This window comes from Zerene cesonia, chromosome 27 (assembly GCF_012273895.1).
Source record: "Zerene cesonia ecotype Mississippi chromosome 27, Zerene_cesonia_1.1, whole genome shotgun sequence".
Taxonomy (NCBI): domain Eukaryota; kingdom Metazoa; phylum Arthropoda; class Insecta; order Lepidoptera; family Pieridae; genus Zerene; species Zerene cesonia.
The window spans coordinates 6,277,008-6,295,937 of NC_052128.1; the positions used below are offsets into that span (position 1 = coordinate 6,277,008).

The 18,930-nt window shown below is 35.5% G+C and overlaps 2 protein-coding genes across 2 annotated transcripts; both read right to left on the reverse strand.

Annotated features, from left to right (window-relative positions):
- Positions 1 to 1,187: 1,187 nt before the first annotated feature.
- On the reverse strand, positions 1,188 to 9,580 carry LOC119837296 (apoptosis-inducing factor 1, mitochondrial-like). The gene is made up of 15 exons (XM_038362812.1): positions 9,499 to 9,580; positions 9,206 to 9,420; positions 7,328 to 7,471; positions 7,042 to 7,102; positions 6,834 to 6,970; positions 6,418 to 6,545; positions 5,445 to 5,632; positions 5,013 to 5,198; positions 4,379 to 4,531; positions 3,872 to 3,954; positions 3,468 to 3,593; positions 2,673 to 2,849; positions 2,381 to 2,508; positions 1,809 to 1,932; positions 1,188 to 1,325 (listed from the first exon to the last, which is right to left on the reverse strand). Exons 1-15 carry the CDS (start codon positions 9,578 to 9,580, stop codon positions 1,188 to 1,190), a joined length of 2,070 nt encoding a protein of 689 aa, XP_038218740.1.
- A 495-nt stretch (positions 9,581 to 10,075) lies between these two features.
- Positions 10,076 to 17,314, reverse strand: LOC119837428 (RING finger protein 121). Its single transcript, XM_038363003.1, has 8 exons — positions 17,086 to 17,314; positions 16,875 to 16,909; positions 16,516 to 16,657; positions 16,071 to 16,225; positions 14,754 to 14,982; positions 14,394 to 14,496; positions 13,436 to 13,568; positions 10,076 to 12,811 (listed from the first exon to the last, which is right to left on the reverse strand). Exons 1-8 carry the CDS (start codon positions 17,125 to 17,127, stop codon positions 12,691 to 12,693), a joined length of 960 nt encoding a protein of 319 aa, XP_038218931.1. The 5' UTR covers positions 17,128 to 17,314; the 3' UTR covers positions 10,076 to 12,690.
- Between the last annotated feature and the right edge of the window lie 1,616 nt (positions 17,315 to 18,930).

The window sequence follows — 18,930 nt, forward strand, 5'->3', positions numbered from 1 at the left end:
ACGCTATCGTCTCGTTCAGTGTAATAAGATGTGAAATGCCTACGCACATTTTTTATATTTTTTGTATTATTTAAATGCAATCCTTCGATTCATCAAAGCCTATATTTTTATTTAGAGTTCAAGTCACAGTGTTAGCTAGTTACCCTCTACTCCTATGAGTAGAGGGTAACTAGCTAACATTTTCTGGAATATAGTTCATACCTTCGCTGTGGACGTTTTTGTGGCACGTACTCAACTTAATCCTAACATTTTATCAGTCAAACAGTTAATTTCAGCTTTATATGTGGAAGTCGAGCACGCTTCGGCACGAATTGGACAAGCTCACACCAGATTAGTCTCCCGGAAGACCGACGTGAAATAGCCGCATGCTATTTGATTCGTTCGGTGAGTGGGGGAGCCGAATGCCCGTTTCCGTTTTCTCACCTTTCCCTTTCTCTCTCCTTCACTCTGTCTTACTCTCTCTCCTCTTGACTCCAGTTGTCTATCTTTTCCTCCATCCATCAATCTCTAACCCCCAGAATAGCGGACAGCGTATTCGCATAGGCACCGACAAATTTTATGGGCAAGCTGTAACTACGTGAAATTAATAAAACAAAATTATATTGTCTGCTTTCTGTTTTATTTATTATCCACATTTAATACAATACATTACATCATCCATCGTCCATGCATTTAGCTCAAAATTCTCGCCAACTGCGGATGATAAAAAAATTAACAATAAGACAGGTTTAGAGATTTGGGAATGATTAAGTAGAAGGTAAAAATGTATTTTTACTATAATCTTACCTCCTCACAGACGGGCGTCTGTGAGGAGGTAAGATGAGGAGGAAAGTGGAAATCGTGAGGAGATGCGGAAGGAGGTAGAAGTCAAAAGAAGGTGAGGAGGAAATTGGAGACTATGGTGTTCCCATATTATGTACTTATTGATCTAAAAACAGAGTCATCTTAGTTGCTCGACTTATATGTCCAGAACTACTGAGGGGATTTCAATACTATTCGCGTCGATGTTCACAAAAATCTATAAATGCGACATAATATGTCAAAATGAACGATCTTTTGCTTCTATGTTGCCAAGCTAAATATTTCATTGATTTTATGAACTGGAAGCATAAACCTTTAATCCTTCGTAAACTTTGTGATTTAAAAATAAACAGATTATACAAAAAATAAATCTATGTATAAAGTGTTCAAAATACAAACTTTTTAATACAAGGGCCAACTTCACGTAATGCCTCTTCTGGTTTGTATTCACATTGTGTTTCTGGGAATCCTAGCAGTTCCGATATCATATTAATTTCCTTATACGTCGGCCGCGCTCGAAGTATCTAAGACAGACAAGATTTTAAGCAATACAACACATATATACTTAAACTCGAACTCAAACATTTATTTATACAATAAGACTTCCTATAGAAGCACTTTTGAATCGTCATATTACACAGTTTTATCATTTATCACCAGTTCGGAAAACAGTTTCTACAGAGGAGAGAACGAAACGAAGACGAAGAATATTTTACATTTTAATTTTACTTAATTCTACATAAAAACTGTCCTGTAATTCTTAAGCGACAACATTCCATGGATTGTCATCTTCAATGATTATATCCAATATTCATTAGTGAAACAGTAGGCTCTCTGAACTATTTTTTTTTTTAATTTTTGAATTTATGTATTTATCTGAATCCTTGTGACCTAAAAATCGATGCAGATTTATGATGAACCGTTACAAATTATAGTATATACGTATGTAAGAATATAACAAATTTGAACATCAAGCGTCAAACCAAGATATTAGAGTATCAAACTACCTCAGTGGCGACATCTTTCCTGTCTTCCATCGGCGGCATGTTCCAGAACACAATGCCGACTATGGTCTCGTCCCGCAAGTAGAACAAGAGGCCGCGCTTGTATCTGCTCTGGTACTCGTCCGATCTGCGACATTATGAACTTGAATTTGAATCGTGAATTATCACACCCGACACGATAATCTGTCGTCACTATTTTATGAGAACGCTGCACGATCAGCTTTTTTTACCCATCCTTAAAATTTTTCAAATATTCGTATATAGCATTTTATGCTACATAAAAATAAAAATAAAAAAACAGTAGATAATTTTATCATGGACATTTCCATATATAATGTGTTTATATATAAAATTGCCTGATACACCTTTGTCTTATTAAGAATTACGAACATAATCATGACCCTCGGTAAAGCACATTTTTTGTGTTGACTTTTTTTTACAACGCACCACCACCGTGCCACCACAAATGATTTTCTCCCATAACTTACATTTCTACATGATAATACAGTCGCAATAAAAACATAAACACTTTTACATGTGGAACGAACTTTGTGGCTTTGAACAAACAACCATACTTCTTATAGCACGGCCGATCGCAGACATCGTTGCTGACGCTCTTGGCCTCCACCTGCGGCTTGGACTCGTCGCTGCACGGCTTGAACACGCCCACCGTCGGCATGCACGCGCCCACCTCGCCCACCACCTGATAACACAACATTCGCTTAAACATTGCATTGAGGCAAAATATCCGTAGGTTTATATACAAATATGACGTACTTGAAGATACTAAAACTAGAGATTTTGCTCAACAACAATAAATAAACATATCTTAATAAACCCAAGACAAGATGCCTATTATCTCCTGACCTCCATATCCAAAGAGCCCTCGAGCGACACTCTGAAGTACGGCTCCACGTTGCAGGCCGTCCAGTAGCCGGTCATATTGCAGCCGGCGATGTGGCCCTGGTCAGTCGCCGGCCCGTAGTGCTCCATGCGGAGACGCGTGTCCTTCCACTGAGAGTATATGCTCGCTGCGTCACCTGCCTGGAGGGGCAATTTGTAAATTCAATGCATTTTTATTCAAAACACCACAGCGTAACATGTAAAAAAGAGTCTGTCTCTGAAACTACCCATTAAGAATTCATAATTATTTTGCAACAAAAAACTAAACGGCCTTCAAATTGTTGGAACTTTGAAATAAAATCGTTTCACCCAGTCAAAAGCTCTGCAGTAACAAACCCAAAATCACCCATCAACCCGTCGAATACAGTACCTTCTCTTTTTTACAAGTCCGTTGAAAATGTAAATATAATACGCTTATAAGAAAATATTCATAAAACTATAAATGGAACCTCAATAGTGATATATTAATGTGGTTTTTTGAGTTTAACGATTCGCCTAAGAAGTGATTCGAGTAAGAAGTAGAAGAATGGATAGAGTTCGAATCGAGAAAATTTTAATTAGACATGTTTAATAAAATTAAATAAAATTAAAATATAAAATCATCAATACACTAATTTATGTACATCATGTATATATTAACATATACTCAGTAATCTGAAGGACATTTGTCTGAAATGATATCGGAATTACTTTGCCTCCACCTTAAACTTTACGGTAACAATCCCAAATGAGATTGTGAAAAAAATATTAAATAAATACCACATAGAGATGCGTCCTGGCTTCCATTTCAGTATTGACAAGGAAGCCTCCATTAACCGGGTCAGTCTCCAAATACGAAGGTTCCGCCATCTCCGTGCGGGGATCGGCTCCAACACACACGAATACCTGACGAAAAAATAAAAAAAGCATACGTTTTATTATTATCAACTGATTAAAATAAAAGGATATTAAACACGTAGCTTTCAAATTAAAAAAATTGTAACATTGACGGGTATTTTTAAATGTCTATGCGAATCGCAGAAACTCGATTACATCTTACATCAACATAAATAGTGTTTGCAATATGTGTCTGTACTCGGCAATATTAAATCATAAATTATAAAGTAATAAATTAAAAGCATTACGATTATGATAAATTTTGTCCATAGATCGAAATTACTTACATAATCTGTGACCAAAGACGATCCGTTAGAAAGCGTCAGCTCCAGCCGGCCGTCCGCCGACTCAAATGCATCATACACTTGAGCTGCAAACAAAATATTATTTTATTTATTATTAATTAAACCCATTTCTTGTTTAACGCCGGATAACCTAAATCAAATCCATAGTCATGAAAGAGAGAGAAACCTGAAAGATACCTTAAAACGGTAAAGAGATTAGAGCATTGTTATAATTTTATTAATGTAAAATGGAGATAGCAGAAAAAACAAATTAATTACTAGCTGCGCATGTATGTATGTATGTGTAGTGTAGGCATATTGGCGTAAAAAGTTACCAATGTGTTATTCCAGTTGTCCAGCTATATACCTACCAAATTTCATTGCAATCGGTTCAGTAGTTTTTGCATAAAAGACTAACAAAGATACACATACACATACATCCATCCTCACAAACTTTCGCATTAATATTATTAGTTGAACCGTTTTCCAACTCCCAACGCATGTACTCACTCTGTCGCATACAAGTCACTCCCTCTGCCCGTATCTTCTCCGCCGCCCACTCGCCCAGGTACTCCGGGATGATGGCGCCCAGGATGCCCCTGTCCTTATAGATTTGGACCAACTGGATGGGCTCCTCGTGTTCAGCTCGTTCTACCACTTTGTCTGTGGTTTTGATACGTTTGATCATATTTACTGTTTATCTATTCATTGGCAGGTATTTAGCAGTGGACACATGTTATATAGGTACATAGCATGTGCAGTAAGTAGGCACTTGCTTACTATTTAACTTAAATAAATTGCTGTATTTTTAATATTAATGTAAAATACCAATAGGGCATCAATTAAAGATCCTTGGAAAAAAAAATAAGTATGCTTTATATATGCTTTCATCTGTCTTAAAAATCGGTTTAGTTTGATGATCAATCAACAAATAGGTCAACTAAAATATTTTTTCTTTCATATAATTGTAAGATTATAATAATTATCTAAATTATTATTTAATTCAATCAATAACTTAGCAAATTTCAATCTAGTTATTTTCCAAATTTTTGTGTTGTTTTGTGTGCTTGTGACAGTCATCACAACAATCAAATACAGACAATTTACATAGTTATCTTTCATTCAAAATATTAATATGACTCACTCATCCTGCCCAAATGCCAGGCCAGTTCACACCCGAGGGGCCCGGCTCCGATGATGGTAACGTGCTTGGATTTCTTCACTTTACGGAATGCGATCTCAAGGTCCCGTATTGTGCGCAACGTGCACACCCGCTCGCGCACCGCTTTCGGCGCGTATTTGAAGATGGATAGATTTCTTGGCTTGGAACCTTAGAAATAAGTTTATTATTTTGCTTTCGGATGACGGACGATATTCCTAAACAACAAAACGAAATAAAAACAGCACCTTATCATTACCAGGGCCTTTTCATTTAAAAGACAAGGCTTTCTATTTTTTTATAAATTTCTAAGATACAAGGTTGATGATATATTTCACAAACAAAGATACAAATATAAAAGGCAAAGATAGCAAAGTCATTAACATTAGCCCTGTAACAATATTCCGAGCCACAAACCTAGAGCCAGCAAGCACCTCTCGTAGTATATCGGCTGTTCTCCGCACAGGGTCTTCACGTAGGCAACGTGGTCGTCCGCGTCCACGCGCAGCACGCACCAGCCGGTCGCTATGGACACGGCCGGGCCGACCTTCTTGCGGTAGAACTTTATCGGGTCCAAGAAACTCAGGCATTCCGCTAGGTACATTCTGGTGATTAGGTTTTCTTTCAGAATCTGATAGTTTCTAGAAGTTATGCTTACACTATTGGATTTCACAACCGACTTCAAAAAAAGGAGTTGGTTCTCAATTCGACTGTATTTTTTGGGTTTGTTACCTCATAACTTTTTACTGAGTGAACCGATTTTAATGATTATTTTTTTTATTTGAAAGTTGGTACCTACTAGTATGTCATCGCGTCGAGTTTGTTCTTGTTTTGACAATTTGAAGGTGGTTTAGTTTTTTTTCTTGAAAATAATAATATTAATCAAACAACGACGATAAATGGGATTCGTAGACTTTGCAGCACGATGATTCATGTATGGGCTGATAATAGATACACTCTTAGTTGATATGATACTCGTAATATACGATATGATGATATAATGATTAATGATATGACTTAATAAATCATAAATGAAGACGGTCGTGTAAAGCGCTGAATCAGGATGTACGGCTAGCCCTTACAAGCAAGAAGGACACGCGTCGTGCAAAGGTTATTCATTATAATTAAAATAAGTATAGTTACTTATTGAAGATAATATTATATAATTAATGTATTGCTTCATTCCCGGTTTTAAATAAGAAAAACTTTCATTTTACAAACAACTTAACGTTACCCTTAATAACGTTACCCTTATCCTATCTTTAAATTCGCGTGTTAAAAAATGTCATTGTAGTAGAACGCAATTGATACTGAAACTTTAAATTATCTCTCCCTGTCTTAGATCTCATGCAAATAGTCGATATATTTTGTTTTAAATCGTTACACTCACGTGTGTCTCTTCCCTTTCTCCACATAATTCAACTTGAATATATCAGGTGGATCCACGTTCCACCACATGTGTTTAGACATCGGAGGTCTTTGGTACGGCAGGCAGTCTTCTTTCGTTATGAAAAATACCTGAGAATATAGTTAATGAAATGTGAAAATACATTACGCCATCATTTGCATACTTATTACCTTATCAAGCAGAAAAACCAAGGAAGTATATCTACTTAGTAGTATATGGTCAAATAAAGCAATATTTAAATTTTTAGTTTCAATTTACATCCAGTATCCACACGAGTGACATCATGAGCTGAAAAAATGACTAAAAAATACAATACAAAACAATTTTCTCGTTCTCTAATGTTTTCACAAACATGTACAGTGATTATTTTCAAAACGTATGGTCATAACTAGCTATACCTTTGCAGTTTTATCGTGCTCCATGATAGCTTTATATGCCGCCCAGCCAGCCGCGCCCGTACCGACTATCAAGTATTGCACACAAGCCGGCAAGTCCTTGCAGTGAAAGGGCCTTTTTATTTTACGACGAGGACGCCCTTTAAGCCGAAGTTGGAGGGTTAACATTGCAAATTAGAGATGTAGGCATTTCAACCACCAAAACACTTACATATCGGAACGTTTTCACCGAGTTTCTCTTGCATTTCTTTATAAAGATATATTTTGTATAGCTGAAACAAAACATTGTCTATGTATTAAGAACCTAAATGGAAAACTTAAAAAAATATATTTTTCTAACGGAAGCGATAAAAATGCGAACTGCTTTACAACCCATTTCTCAAAACGGTTCTCATTTCGACGTTTGTTATCGACTGTATTTATAAATAGCTGGTGTTTGCCATGCGGTATTTTTTGCTTTCATTTAAACGATTCTCACACCAAAATCTACTACGTACAATTCCCATAAGACTGAAGAAAGAGCCAAGAATCCACACATATATCCAGGGGAAGGGCGGCGGCGGTGGCGGTGGGCAGGGCGGCGGGTCGGCCACCGGTCGCACTGAACATGGCCCTTTCGTCTTCGCGCATTCCAACATTGGCTTTGTGAGCAGAAAATGAGCAGATTATTTATTATTATTTATATATTAGCAGATTATACAGATTATACTTCGAAATTAGAAGAAGAAAAGATACGTCAATGTACAATAGAGACACGATGATTGATCCTACTAATATAATAGACGTAAGTTTTAAGCATCTGTTATTTGACGCAGAAACAACTGATCCCATCTGTTTGCAATTTGGTACACAGGAAGAATATACACTGGAGCCAATGCTATGGCTAATGTTTACTCAGGTCCTCCTTTAACATCCTTACTGTGCTTTAAATTTAGACCGCTAGCAATACATTACCGAAAACTTCTATTCAATTTCATGCAATTTTGCTTGACGAGCTTACCAACAATTAGACTGATAGACGGACAAAAAAAATGTTGGCTCCTGCTGCTTAATACTTTGACAAACACACTCCTTGAATATTAAAAGTTATGCTAGTTACAATGTTTTTGTTTTTATTTGTGCATTGTCTAAGTAGTAAGTGACACAGGTAAGATCGAACTTTATTTATAGCTTCATGTCTTTTCTGACAGCCAGTAATCAATGTTTATTTACATTGTATTGGAATAATAGCTTTAATATCACTGTTTCCTGCGAGCGTACTCCATACACTTCTTTACGATAAATACTTTGTTTGTTACTTTGAACCTAATCACAGTTACCTAAGTAATTTCGATAAACAGATAGATTTAGATTTCCATTGTAAATAATAATAATAAATAATATATGAAACAATTTATTTGACACCAGGAGACATTTCATTTCAGATTGTATAAAAATGAAAAAACATTGCGGAAAGAAATCAGAGCCCGATTATTGCGGTGTAAGTTCCTTTTTAGCTGCGTCTGCTGCCTGTTCCTCAGTTTGTTCAATCTCATCTTTTTCAGCTTGTGCCAAGAGCGAAAGCCTGTCTAATGGCTTCCACGGTTCGTGGAATGCATATTTAAATTTATTTTTTCCATGATAACCAAGTCTCGGTAGAGTATCTTGATGATCGTCTACAGTCTTAAATAACTTCTTATTGGGCTTTTCTTTCCAATAATTAGGGTGAACTATCGGGGAGTCGAAGAACAAATCACGGACACCAAAACCGGTGTGCGACGTAGACATTTTATCAGGCCTCTTGAGAGCGTCATCCGTTGGGACCTCCTGTTGAAAAACGTCACTTTTAAGATAACAGTTTAAGGACATTATTTAGTGCGTTTGACGAAATCTTCTTTACGTTAACTTATTCTTTCAATACTACGCCATGTTCTTTATGGCATGTGACATAGGTTTGAAAATATTTCAGGATGCCTTCTTACCGAATGATCGGTTAGCGAGCATAGCACCACTGGCACTCGTATGTGCCTATCATTGACATTTCACCCTCTCCTCTGCCAGACTTTTTGCCCCTGCCAAACAGATTCTTCAGGAAGCCAAAGAATCCTCCACTTTCTTCTTGCTTCTCTTGCATCTCTTCTTCGCCGCCATGTTGCTGTTGGTACCCCTGCTGGTACCCTTGTTGGTACTGGTGGTGCTCAGATTTGTTCTCGTCTTCGTGCTGTGGCTGGTGCGTCCACATTACTCCCGTCCACTGATGAAGAAAGTACAAACTGGATTTCATTAGTTTAATATCACGTCGCGATTCGGGCTCTGATTTCGTCTAACGCACTCAATTGAAATGTCACAAGGAGTCAAATAAGAGAAGTTCATAGAGATAGGAGATAAATGTATACCTTTGCATTGCTTGGTGGTAAAGGGGGTACAACAACATCCGGTACTTTGATTCTATATGGATCATAATTAGGGGGCTGAGGTTCTCTAGGGCACTCGCATCGCCAGGCTGGTGGGGGAGGATCCGACTTCGGCCACGGTTCAACCCGCTTTCCTTCAGCCTGAGGCACTTCGGAGCAACACTTCCCTTTGTCCTTTGAATAATTTCTAAAGGACCCTAAAATAATCAACATATTTTTACCATTAAAATTAGCTCTCTCTCTCTGTATTTTTCTTTTCATTGCCTTTGCCTTACCGATACTGTTGTATCCAAGTGAGAGGACTCCTTGGTTTAAACTACGCATATGATAACAGCATCTGAACGGTATGCTCAACATTTTGTAACAAGTTCAGAGTTGTATGTACAAAACACAAAATTTTTAATTTACTTGATTTGCAAAAAATAATGAATTGTTTACATTGTAATTTGGTATGGAAATTTGTAAGTTTTGGCTAAATAGAACTATTGACGTCGATTTGAATAATGGAATGAAGGATAATTTTTTTTAAAGAAGACAAATGTCCCTAGCATAAATGGATCCATAGAGGTCGTATTATCTTGAGATTTGTGAGACTTATATTCCATATCTGTGGATAACGAGATCTTCTGGCTGCAAAGCGTGCCCAAAAATTAAATTCCTTCTCACTCTATTATATATTGGAATCGGCCGTAACCTTAGCTTATATGCATAGAAATAATTACACTAGAAAGTCACGTAATCTGTGTCATAGGCTATATATTATTTTATTTTTATCCCAGGTCAACCCGGGCGAAGCCGCTAGTGAGAATTTGTATAGCGAAAGCGGCTAGTGAAAATTAATAGAAACAAACATTTAAAATCGCCATTTATTCACAAATTGATTGAAGTGCTTACATTAGACAATATATTTACAATACTGTAGACTGTATCCTTACATCTACTACACAAGATATCTTCACAGACAGAGTAGACAACTATTTCAAGTACTTATAAATGCGAGTTTGTGGCGCAATTGTAAATTTCTAGAAAACAGATGTTAAAAATAAAGACTATTCCAATGCTAGTGTATTTTTATAATTTATTGAACCATGAATATATAAATTCCAGAAGTAACTTACATGATTGTCCATTTCCTAACTCATATTCAAGAAAAATGAAAGAGATAGGAGCCAGCCGAAATAAATCAACATTAAAGCGTTAAGACGACATTTCTTACCCCTCTCGAGGTTAAAAAATGTCGTCTTTACGCGATGATTAAATATAAAAACCCAAATTTACCAAACGAGAAAACATACATAAAAAGAAGAAAGCTTGTATTGCTCATTTCACATTAGCCCATGACAGTACCCGGCAAACTTCTTGGACAAACGACCTTGAACGCAGTTACAAAAACTAGTTCTCTTTGGTGGTGCGGGACGAAGAGGCGGGGCGCGCTATGATTGGTTTGTCAGTTGATACTTGCCTCCCGCACCTCGTTAACGTTCCGCTGTCTAAAGATTACATCTGAGTGCAGTGGTTTCGTGCAAATTTTATTGTTTTTGAAAAGGTGAAAGAGCTGGTGAAAAAGAAAGTTCAAAGAAAATCAAAAGCAAATGTCTGTAAAAATGTAAAAGAAATTGAAGACGAATATGTCAAAAAGATCATGTGGTAGATATGGTCACAGACGTTTGTCATTTGTTCTGATGACCACAGCGACAGCGACGATGACTCGATTCGGCTTCGGCTAGTGGCAACCTAATGGAAGGCATTTCTATCCTCCCTGATGATGACGATGATTAGCAGTAATAACATATTTTAAGAAACATATTCTTGAAATAAGTATTTTTTTCTCATAACAATACTCTCCTCATTTTACTTATACCAATAACCTACTGCTAGTTATGTTATTAAAAAAATACGAGGCCAAAAAATCTTATTAGCCTAAACTACTAAATTTAATATAAATTATTTGCAAAATACATTACATTGGAATAGTCTTAATACAATACAGCGCCATCTATTACCAACTATGAAAACTATTAGTGGCCCTCGTGAAAATTAATAATACGCCTAAAATACGTTTACAATACACGAGTTTAAATAAATATATTTACAATAAACATTTATACAAATGTACAAATATACATTGTATTTATATAAATTAACTTTAGATGCAAAAAATTACAAACCGTAAAAAAATGTTACTGAAATGTAGAAAATAAACGTCTCGTTCACATTATTATAACCATAACAAAATTATTAAAATACAACATATTTTATATAATGCCACGTTTTCAATTTCAATAATTTCACATTGTCAATAACTTTTTGCATCCACAGTTAAACAAGGCTGTTAATTAATAATTTAGAGATTTTTTCTAATAAAAGACTACCCATCTCGTTCTAGCACAAGTTACAGATAAGTTAGAACGAAAAGGCATGATTTTAGATCAGTCTTTAGAATTTTCTCAATTTTGTCCACAAGAAATATTATACTTGAAATGTGAAATGGACTATTAAAAAAATAGGAACATATTTTTAATATGTTACGTTATTATATTTTCACATATAATTTATACATTTTATTTAAAATTAATAATAATGTACTTATATCACTATTTTGATAATTTATATTATAAATAAAGATAAGGGCATAAAATATCTAGACGGTATTTACAAGATCTAAAAAAAAAAATCTACAAAAAATATTGAAAAAAAGAAATTATCTACTTAAAATAACAAATAAATTAATTAAAAAATATTAAGAACCAACAAAATCTGGAAAATCAACAATTTCATAAAATCGAGGTCACGTCAACGTTATATTCACTTATAATTTGATTACACATACACTTACAAGCAATTATGGTTGCTTTTTACACTTAAACATTTATATTTCACACCGATTAATTAATTTAATACAACATAAATTCATAATTTTCTATGAACGTGAAGGTATTCCCAAAAAATATGTATTAGATTTAGATGAAAATTCGTATTCGGACAGATTATCGTCTAATTGAAAAAAACTGATATGAATATCTGTCGAGATTGTTTCCTATCTAGTCAAAGTAATCTTATACAATTTTGCATAGTACGTAATCTCGAGAAAAATCATTATTTTACAATTTGCATTGAAGGCCTTAAGAGCAGACCATACAAAACTCTGATTTTGTATACAATATTAATGGAAAAACATTTAACCGATAGGCGTCGATAGAGTTTTGAGCTATATTGCCATGGTATAAGGTTGATTTTGCTAATCAACATTCTACTAGTGTATTTTAAAATCATCTTGACTAAAACATTACAATGATTTGTTGTTTCACTTTGCTACCATTGTAATAAAATACTCATCTTTGCTTAAAATTTGAAGCTTTTTATAGAAGGGTTCGTCTACGCGAAAACTGAATTGAATTGTGCTTTATTACAATGGCATAAGGTTGATTATTATCAAGCCCCACTTGTCCAGCCTGACAACTTATGGTCTACTCCAGGCCCAGGAGCCAGTTTATTCCCTGCACCAGGAACATGACAAGCGGTTGCCAGGCGATGATCCAGCGAATCCAGTCCAGCATCTGACCGTACAGGATGTGGGGACGGTCCCAGCTGGTTGGTGGTGTTTAGGAGTATTATCAGAAAACATAAGTTTGGGGAAAAGAAGTGACGTAGTTACTATTTCGCGGATGGAAGTGGTGTAGCATATACTGGCTGACGTTGCCCTGTCTTTGCGCGAACTGACAAACGCTTGATTAGCCGTAAAATGTTGTTTTTTTATACAAATTTTCATAAGATCCATCTCAAACACGACAAAAAAAAAAATAAGCAAGTTCGAAAATTTTAAAAATACTTTTACCTATAGAAAGCCGGGACAACATGCATAACGAGCTGTTTCCCGCGGCTTCCGCCTGCGTGGTCAAAATAAATTTTCACGGAATAAACTTTCTTTCCCTACTTTTTCCCTTTGGGGACAGAAACTATCAAAATCTTCTCTAAGCTGACGCCTGCATCATCATCGGATCGGTCCAGCAATATCAGCTGTGCGTTGATAGATCAGTCCTTTCGAGACCTTTGCCTTTCTTATATTACAATGAAAAATTAATAATCATCAGCCCATATATGTTCCCACTGCTGGGACACAGGCCTCCTATTAGGATTCAGGCCACACTTACCATACCATCAGTTACCCACAATGTGTCCCATATTTGAATACCGCTGCATATCAAAGGATACGGGTTGGTGAACATCCTCTTGAGATCCACCTTCTCCTTGCAGTAGGGGCAGGTCTGCTTCTTGCCGACAATGCACCAGCCGCGTATGCAGAACTCGTGGAACACGTGGCCGCACGTCAGCTTGTATGTATTCTCTGTAGAAAATCATTATTTTAAAGTCTAATTCATATTATAATATTTCTTGTTTTTTTTCCACGGCTTCGCACGCGTTAAATTCGGAATAGTTTATTGGTTCGTATAATATGCACTGGTACATAATTTTTCTGAAATTTATCAACATTTATTTTACACTACCTGCGCCACGCGGTTTCACCTGCGTAAGTCTGTATGCAGTAAGAATATCGGGATAAAAGTTGCCTTGTGTTATTCCAGTTGTCCAGCTATCTACATATCAAATTTCATTGCAATCGGTTCAGTAGCTTTTGTGTGAAAGAGTAACAAATTACATACACATACAAACACATCCATCCTGACGAACTTTCGCATTTATAGTACTAGCTGCGCCCCACGGTTTCACCCGCGTAAATCTGTATCCTGTAAGAATATCAGGATAAAAAGTTGCCTATGTGTTATTCCAGTTGTCCAGCTATTTGCGTACCAAATTTCATTGCAATCGGTTCAGTAGATTTTGCGTAAAAGAGTAACAAACATACACACATCCTTACAAACTTTCGCATTTATAATATTAAGAAGGAAGTAGGATAGGATATTAGGATTAATATAGGATTTTGATTCTTTATCCTCCTTTGGCGGCCTGGAAGAGATCGCTGATAAGCGATAAGGTCACCTTATGTACTATATAAATCACTTTATTTTGTATTTGCAACATTTTAATTTTTTTTTTTTATAACAGAGCGGGCAACTATTTTTAATTTTGTGTGGTACATTAAATTGTTAACTAAATCAATAAAACAAAAACCGCGGGTCTCAGCTAGTCATAGCTAGAATATAAAGCTTACCTAAAACCCCCTCCTCATCAACGCTGACTAGAAGCCGGTTCCCGCACACGGCGCACACATTCCGTTCCAGCAGTCGAGTTGGAATGCCTTCCTTTGTGTAATACTGAAATATCAACAAAATAATAAATTTATTTCAGCCAATGAAGAAGTATTCCCCAACGGGAATCGAACCCAGTACACCTCGGTTCTACGCTCACGCGTTAACCACTGTGCCAAGGATGTGGTCAATAAATGAAGTAGAATAAGTACTTTTGATAAATATATAAAAAGTTTCTCAATTCTACTGTATCATCATTGTAAATTGTTGCTGTTTATAGTATTTGTTGAGACAAACATATAAATTCCATCACAAATCCTCACCCCTATAGAAGCAGCCATCCTCTCCGAGCAGTACTCCGACACATCCCGGCCGAGCACCCCAAAGTACAGCCCATAGAACAGCGCCAGCAGGGCCGTGTCCATCCATCGGTGGGCCTTCACACCAAACAGGCTGTTCAGATTAAACAGCGTTAGGATCATGAGGGTGTAGCCGAACAGGCCTATCACACAGCACACCTTGTATATGAGGTAGAACCATTTGTACACCAACCTGAAATTCGTTATTTCGTATATTTATTAAAGTTTTATTTATCTAAGTGCTCACCAATATGTCTGGCCAATGTGTGGGAAATTATACCCTAGAACTAAGCACCCTGTAAAACAAATTAGATTCATATTAATTATAACCACTCTTTACCAAGATGAAATATTTTAAGTACCAAATTGAAACAAACAAATAGCTTAATATTTATGTTTCTGGTCAATATGCAGAAATGATCACCAAATTTATAAAACATTTGGTTTGATATTAACTTTAATGGCATGCACATAATTTTCACGATGCATATATATTGGAAATCAGCATAAATTTGTTAATTACCTATTACTTAATATACCAAAACCAGAAAACAATTGAAACAGTATGTTGTTAACAAAAAAAAGCTTTATTTGTTACTAGCTTTTCGCCCGCGGCTTCGCCCGCGTAGAATTCGCTTATATCGCGCGACATGGTAAGGAGTATTTTCTTCGCATCAAAAAGTATGGTTTGTTCTTTCCCACGTTTAACTCCATCTTCATACCAAGTTTCATCAAAATCGGTTTGACAATAACGAACTTTCATACAAACTTTCATCCCCTCTTTCAACCCTTTCTACCCTTTTTTCGCGTTAAAAAGTATCCTATGTTCTTTCCCAAGTTCATTTCTATCTTCATATCAAATTTTGTCAAAATCGGTTCAGTGGTTTAGGCGTGAAAGTGTAACAGACAGACAGACAGACAGAGTTACTTTCGCATTTATAATATTAGTAGGGACTAGTAGGGAAGTAGGGATTAATAAAGGAATCAGATTAATAAATATGAAAAAAATTTCAAAAAGTAGAATATATTTAGGCAGTTTGTGTCCATACATGAAACAAACAAACTCATAATTTGCATTAATATTACAAAGAGGACAGACATGTTTGTTTGTTGGCTCTGAAACTCCTTGACTGATTTGAAAAATTATTTAATATAAATATATATAGAAAGCTATGTTATGTGCCAGTGTTATAGACTACATTTTATCTTGTTTATGACCCGGGCCAACCCAGGCAGAGCTGAAATGAGCAGCTAGTGTAGTATATAGACTCATACACTTACCTAGGTGTACTAGGAGACATGGGCTTCCTGGTAGATTGCCGTAAAATGAATGCGGTTACTGCAGTAAACATCAGCCATATTGACACAAATCTTATCCAGACATTCTTGAGGCTCATGATCAGTGGTAACACCCACATTGTTACCATGGTGAAGAACTAGGAGGAATAAAATTGTTTTTTATTGTTAAATCTATCACGCCTTAACATTTTATCTATCTTTCATAAACAGACAACATGTAATGGCCTATATTAGTATTTTTTTTATTCATGAGGAAGCGCTTGACCACAATCTTGCTTAATGGTAAGCTGAGCAAAGATAATAGTAATATTTTTTTTTATTTAATGGCAATTTTGCTTTGCACAATTCAGCCAGTGTTGCATTAGCATACACAATTTATGAAATGTTACCAGCTTACCTATGTCAATGGATAGCAGTAAATACTCACTGAATAAGATCTGTAGTGATACTTCTTCCATTGCACAAATACAATCTGAGCTATCACTAGAACTATCATCAAGATTCCGACCATGGTGACATGCATGGACTCATGCCCTTCATGCATAGCATGCATCTTCTGGTGATCATATCTGAAACATTTAATTTAAACTCAATCAAATTTCTATATTGACTTGTTTGTAGATTTAATAAAAGGATCAATAAAACACGAAATTTTATACAACTCTTTATTTTACACACATATTGCAAATCTGAAAAACTTCTTACTTAGATACAACTTTGCTTATTATCCAATTAACAATTCAAATTATCTAAAGTATAAATTTTATATATAGATTACGATCTTACCTCATTTTTTCTTCATAGGTTAATTCGGCATAACTCTGAAATAAAATAAAGTAAATAATATGTAAGTGACACAGTACGAATTCATAACTTGTTTTGACTTTAGGGATCTGGAGTGAATTTTACAAGTTTTTTTAATAAAAGACATTTTGTTCACTGTTTTGTAATACTAATTATATATTTGTTATCATTGATTGGCTTGATGGATACAAACCTTGTTAGAGTCCACCGGCGCATGCAGATCTAGACCGTCCATATTTTGGGATTTTTCTATTTCTAGGAAACTGGAATCTGTCTAAGCGCTCTTTCTAGACCTACTTTCTTTTCAACATAATTCAATAAAGAAACTAAAACGTAAAGGTCAATGTAAATGTAATAGATGCAAACAATTTTTATATGAACCACTGAGTTTCTGTCCTTATCTTTGCAAAAGAACGTCAATTGACAAATGTCAATAAATCTAACATGCTGTCAAGTGGTAGTAGTGATGCCATCGTTATTCATTGAGCTTGCAGTATTTTTAACAAGAGCACCTATTCTTGAAAAATTATAAGAATATCGATAATTACGTAATAAAATGCTTTAATTTCATACATGTCCTATCCTATCCTACTAATATTATTAATGCGAAAGTTTGTGAGGATGTGTGTGTGTTTGTTGCTCTTTCACGCAAAAACTACTAAACCGATTGCAATAAAATTTGATACGTAAATAGCTGAACAAGTGGAATAACATAAGGCAACTTTTTATCCCGGTATTCCTACGAGATACGGACTTACGCGGGTGAAACCGCGGGACGCAGCTGGTGTTAAGATAATTTGATTTCTTTTTACAATTAGGCATGCAGTTTTGGAAAACGTAAAGACAAAATAAAAGTAGATAACGACTACCAACCAATTAATAACCTTAATAATAAAAATAGTATAATAATCTAGATATATAATGAACTTTAATACCTTACTCATTAGCCTTCCCTTCAAAAGCCTTTAAACCTACTAAAAATACTTTGCAATATACTTATCTCTGTTAGTTTGTATGCATGTTTTAGAACGTTTTCAACGCTCTAAAGGAAAAAATTGTTATCATGTAAAAATAAAGAAAAATATAAAAAAATGTATTTTATTATAAAAAATAATAAACTATAGCTTATTTTATACTGGATCACAGACAGTCGATAACAGACATTTATAGGTATATACGCAAAACATTGCAAGGTAGTTTTATTTGTTAGTAAAATTGCATCATATATTAACCAACAAAGGACAAAACGACATTTTAAAATTTCTGCAGGCTTATGCAGACTGACATAGTCTCGACTCTTGTTATTATGAGCAAGCATGTCATTGAGCAGCCTTCTTCCTCGTGTAAGGGAGCGTATCTTCAGCTCACCGTTCGTCCTTCCGACTGGACAGCAAACAAATTACCTATCTTTCAATAAAAAGTACATCAACGGGTAGTAAGGCGTCGAACAATAATAATTATAAAGTCTGGAGACACTCACTTTAACTTCAGGTGCGGGATGCGCTTTGATTCTTTCGTGTAACATTTTTCTATCCTTCTTATCCTTCTTACGATACTCGCAATAGAAACTATGCTCAACTATTAACTTATGGACTAAAATTTCCAGATCAGGTGATAGTTGTTTAGACAAGTCTAGCATATGATTAAACAACTCGTGTTTAAGTATACGAAAACCGTTGACAATCTTTTGGAGAGCATGATGATACAATATCAAAATGCCGATACCTTTAGATGCAATATCGTCGCATAATGTATTTATACATAACTTACTAAATTCTTGAATGGCTTCCTCATAATTGCAGGGCAATCGGCTCTCACATTTAGCTACAATTTTTATATACTCTATCGCCAATTTAAGTTCAGTTATTATCATATAGTTCTCATTAACATCCAAATTTTCCTGAAAACTTTTATATAATAAAATTAGGAGGGTGGGACCCTTGCTTCCTTCCAGAAATTTCTCATAAGAAAGTAAAGAAAGTAAACTGTAGATATTAAATCTCGACATGTATAAGCCTTGTTGTTTTACATGCCACAT

Coding starts and splice junctions, on each gene's coding strand:
- LOC119837296 (XM_038362812.1), bottom strand. CDS start 9,580: ATGTTGAGCATACCGTTCAGATGCTGTTATCATATGCGTAGTTTAAAC. Junction 5,199..5,444: donor GAGGTGCTTGCTGGCTCTAG/GTTTGTGGCTCG, acceptor CTTATTTCTAAG/GTTCCAAGCCAAGAAATCTA. Junction 3,955..4,378: donor AGTGACTTGTATGCGACAGA/GTGAGTACATGC, acceptor TTTTGTTTGCAG/CTCAAGTGTATGATGCATTT.
- LOC119837428 (XM_038363003.1), bottom strand. CDS start 17,127: ATGGACGGTCTAGATCTGCATGCGCCGGTGGACTCTAACAAG. Junction 16,910..17,085: donor CGCCGGTGGACTCTAACAAG/GTTTGTATCCAT, acceptor ATTTTATTTCAG/AGTTATGCCGAATTAACCTA. Junction 16,658..16,874: donor ACCTATGAAGAAAAAATGAG/GTAAGATCGTAA, acceptor TAAATGTTTCAG/ATATGATCACCAGAAGATGC.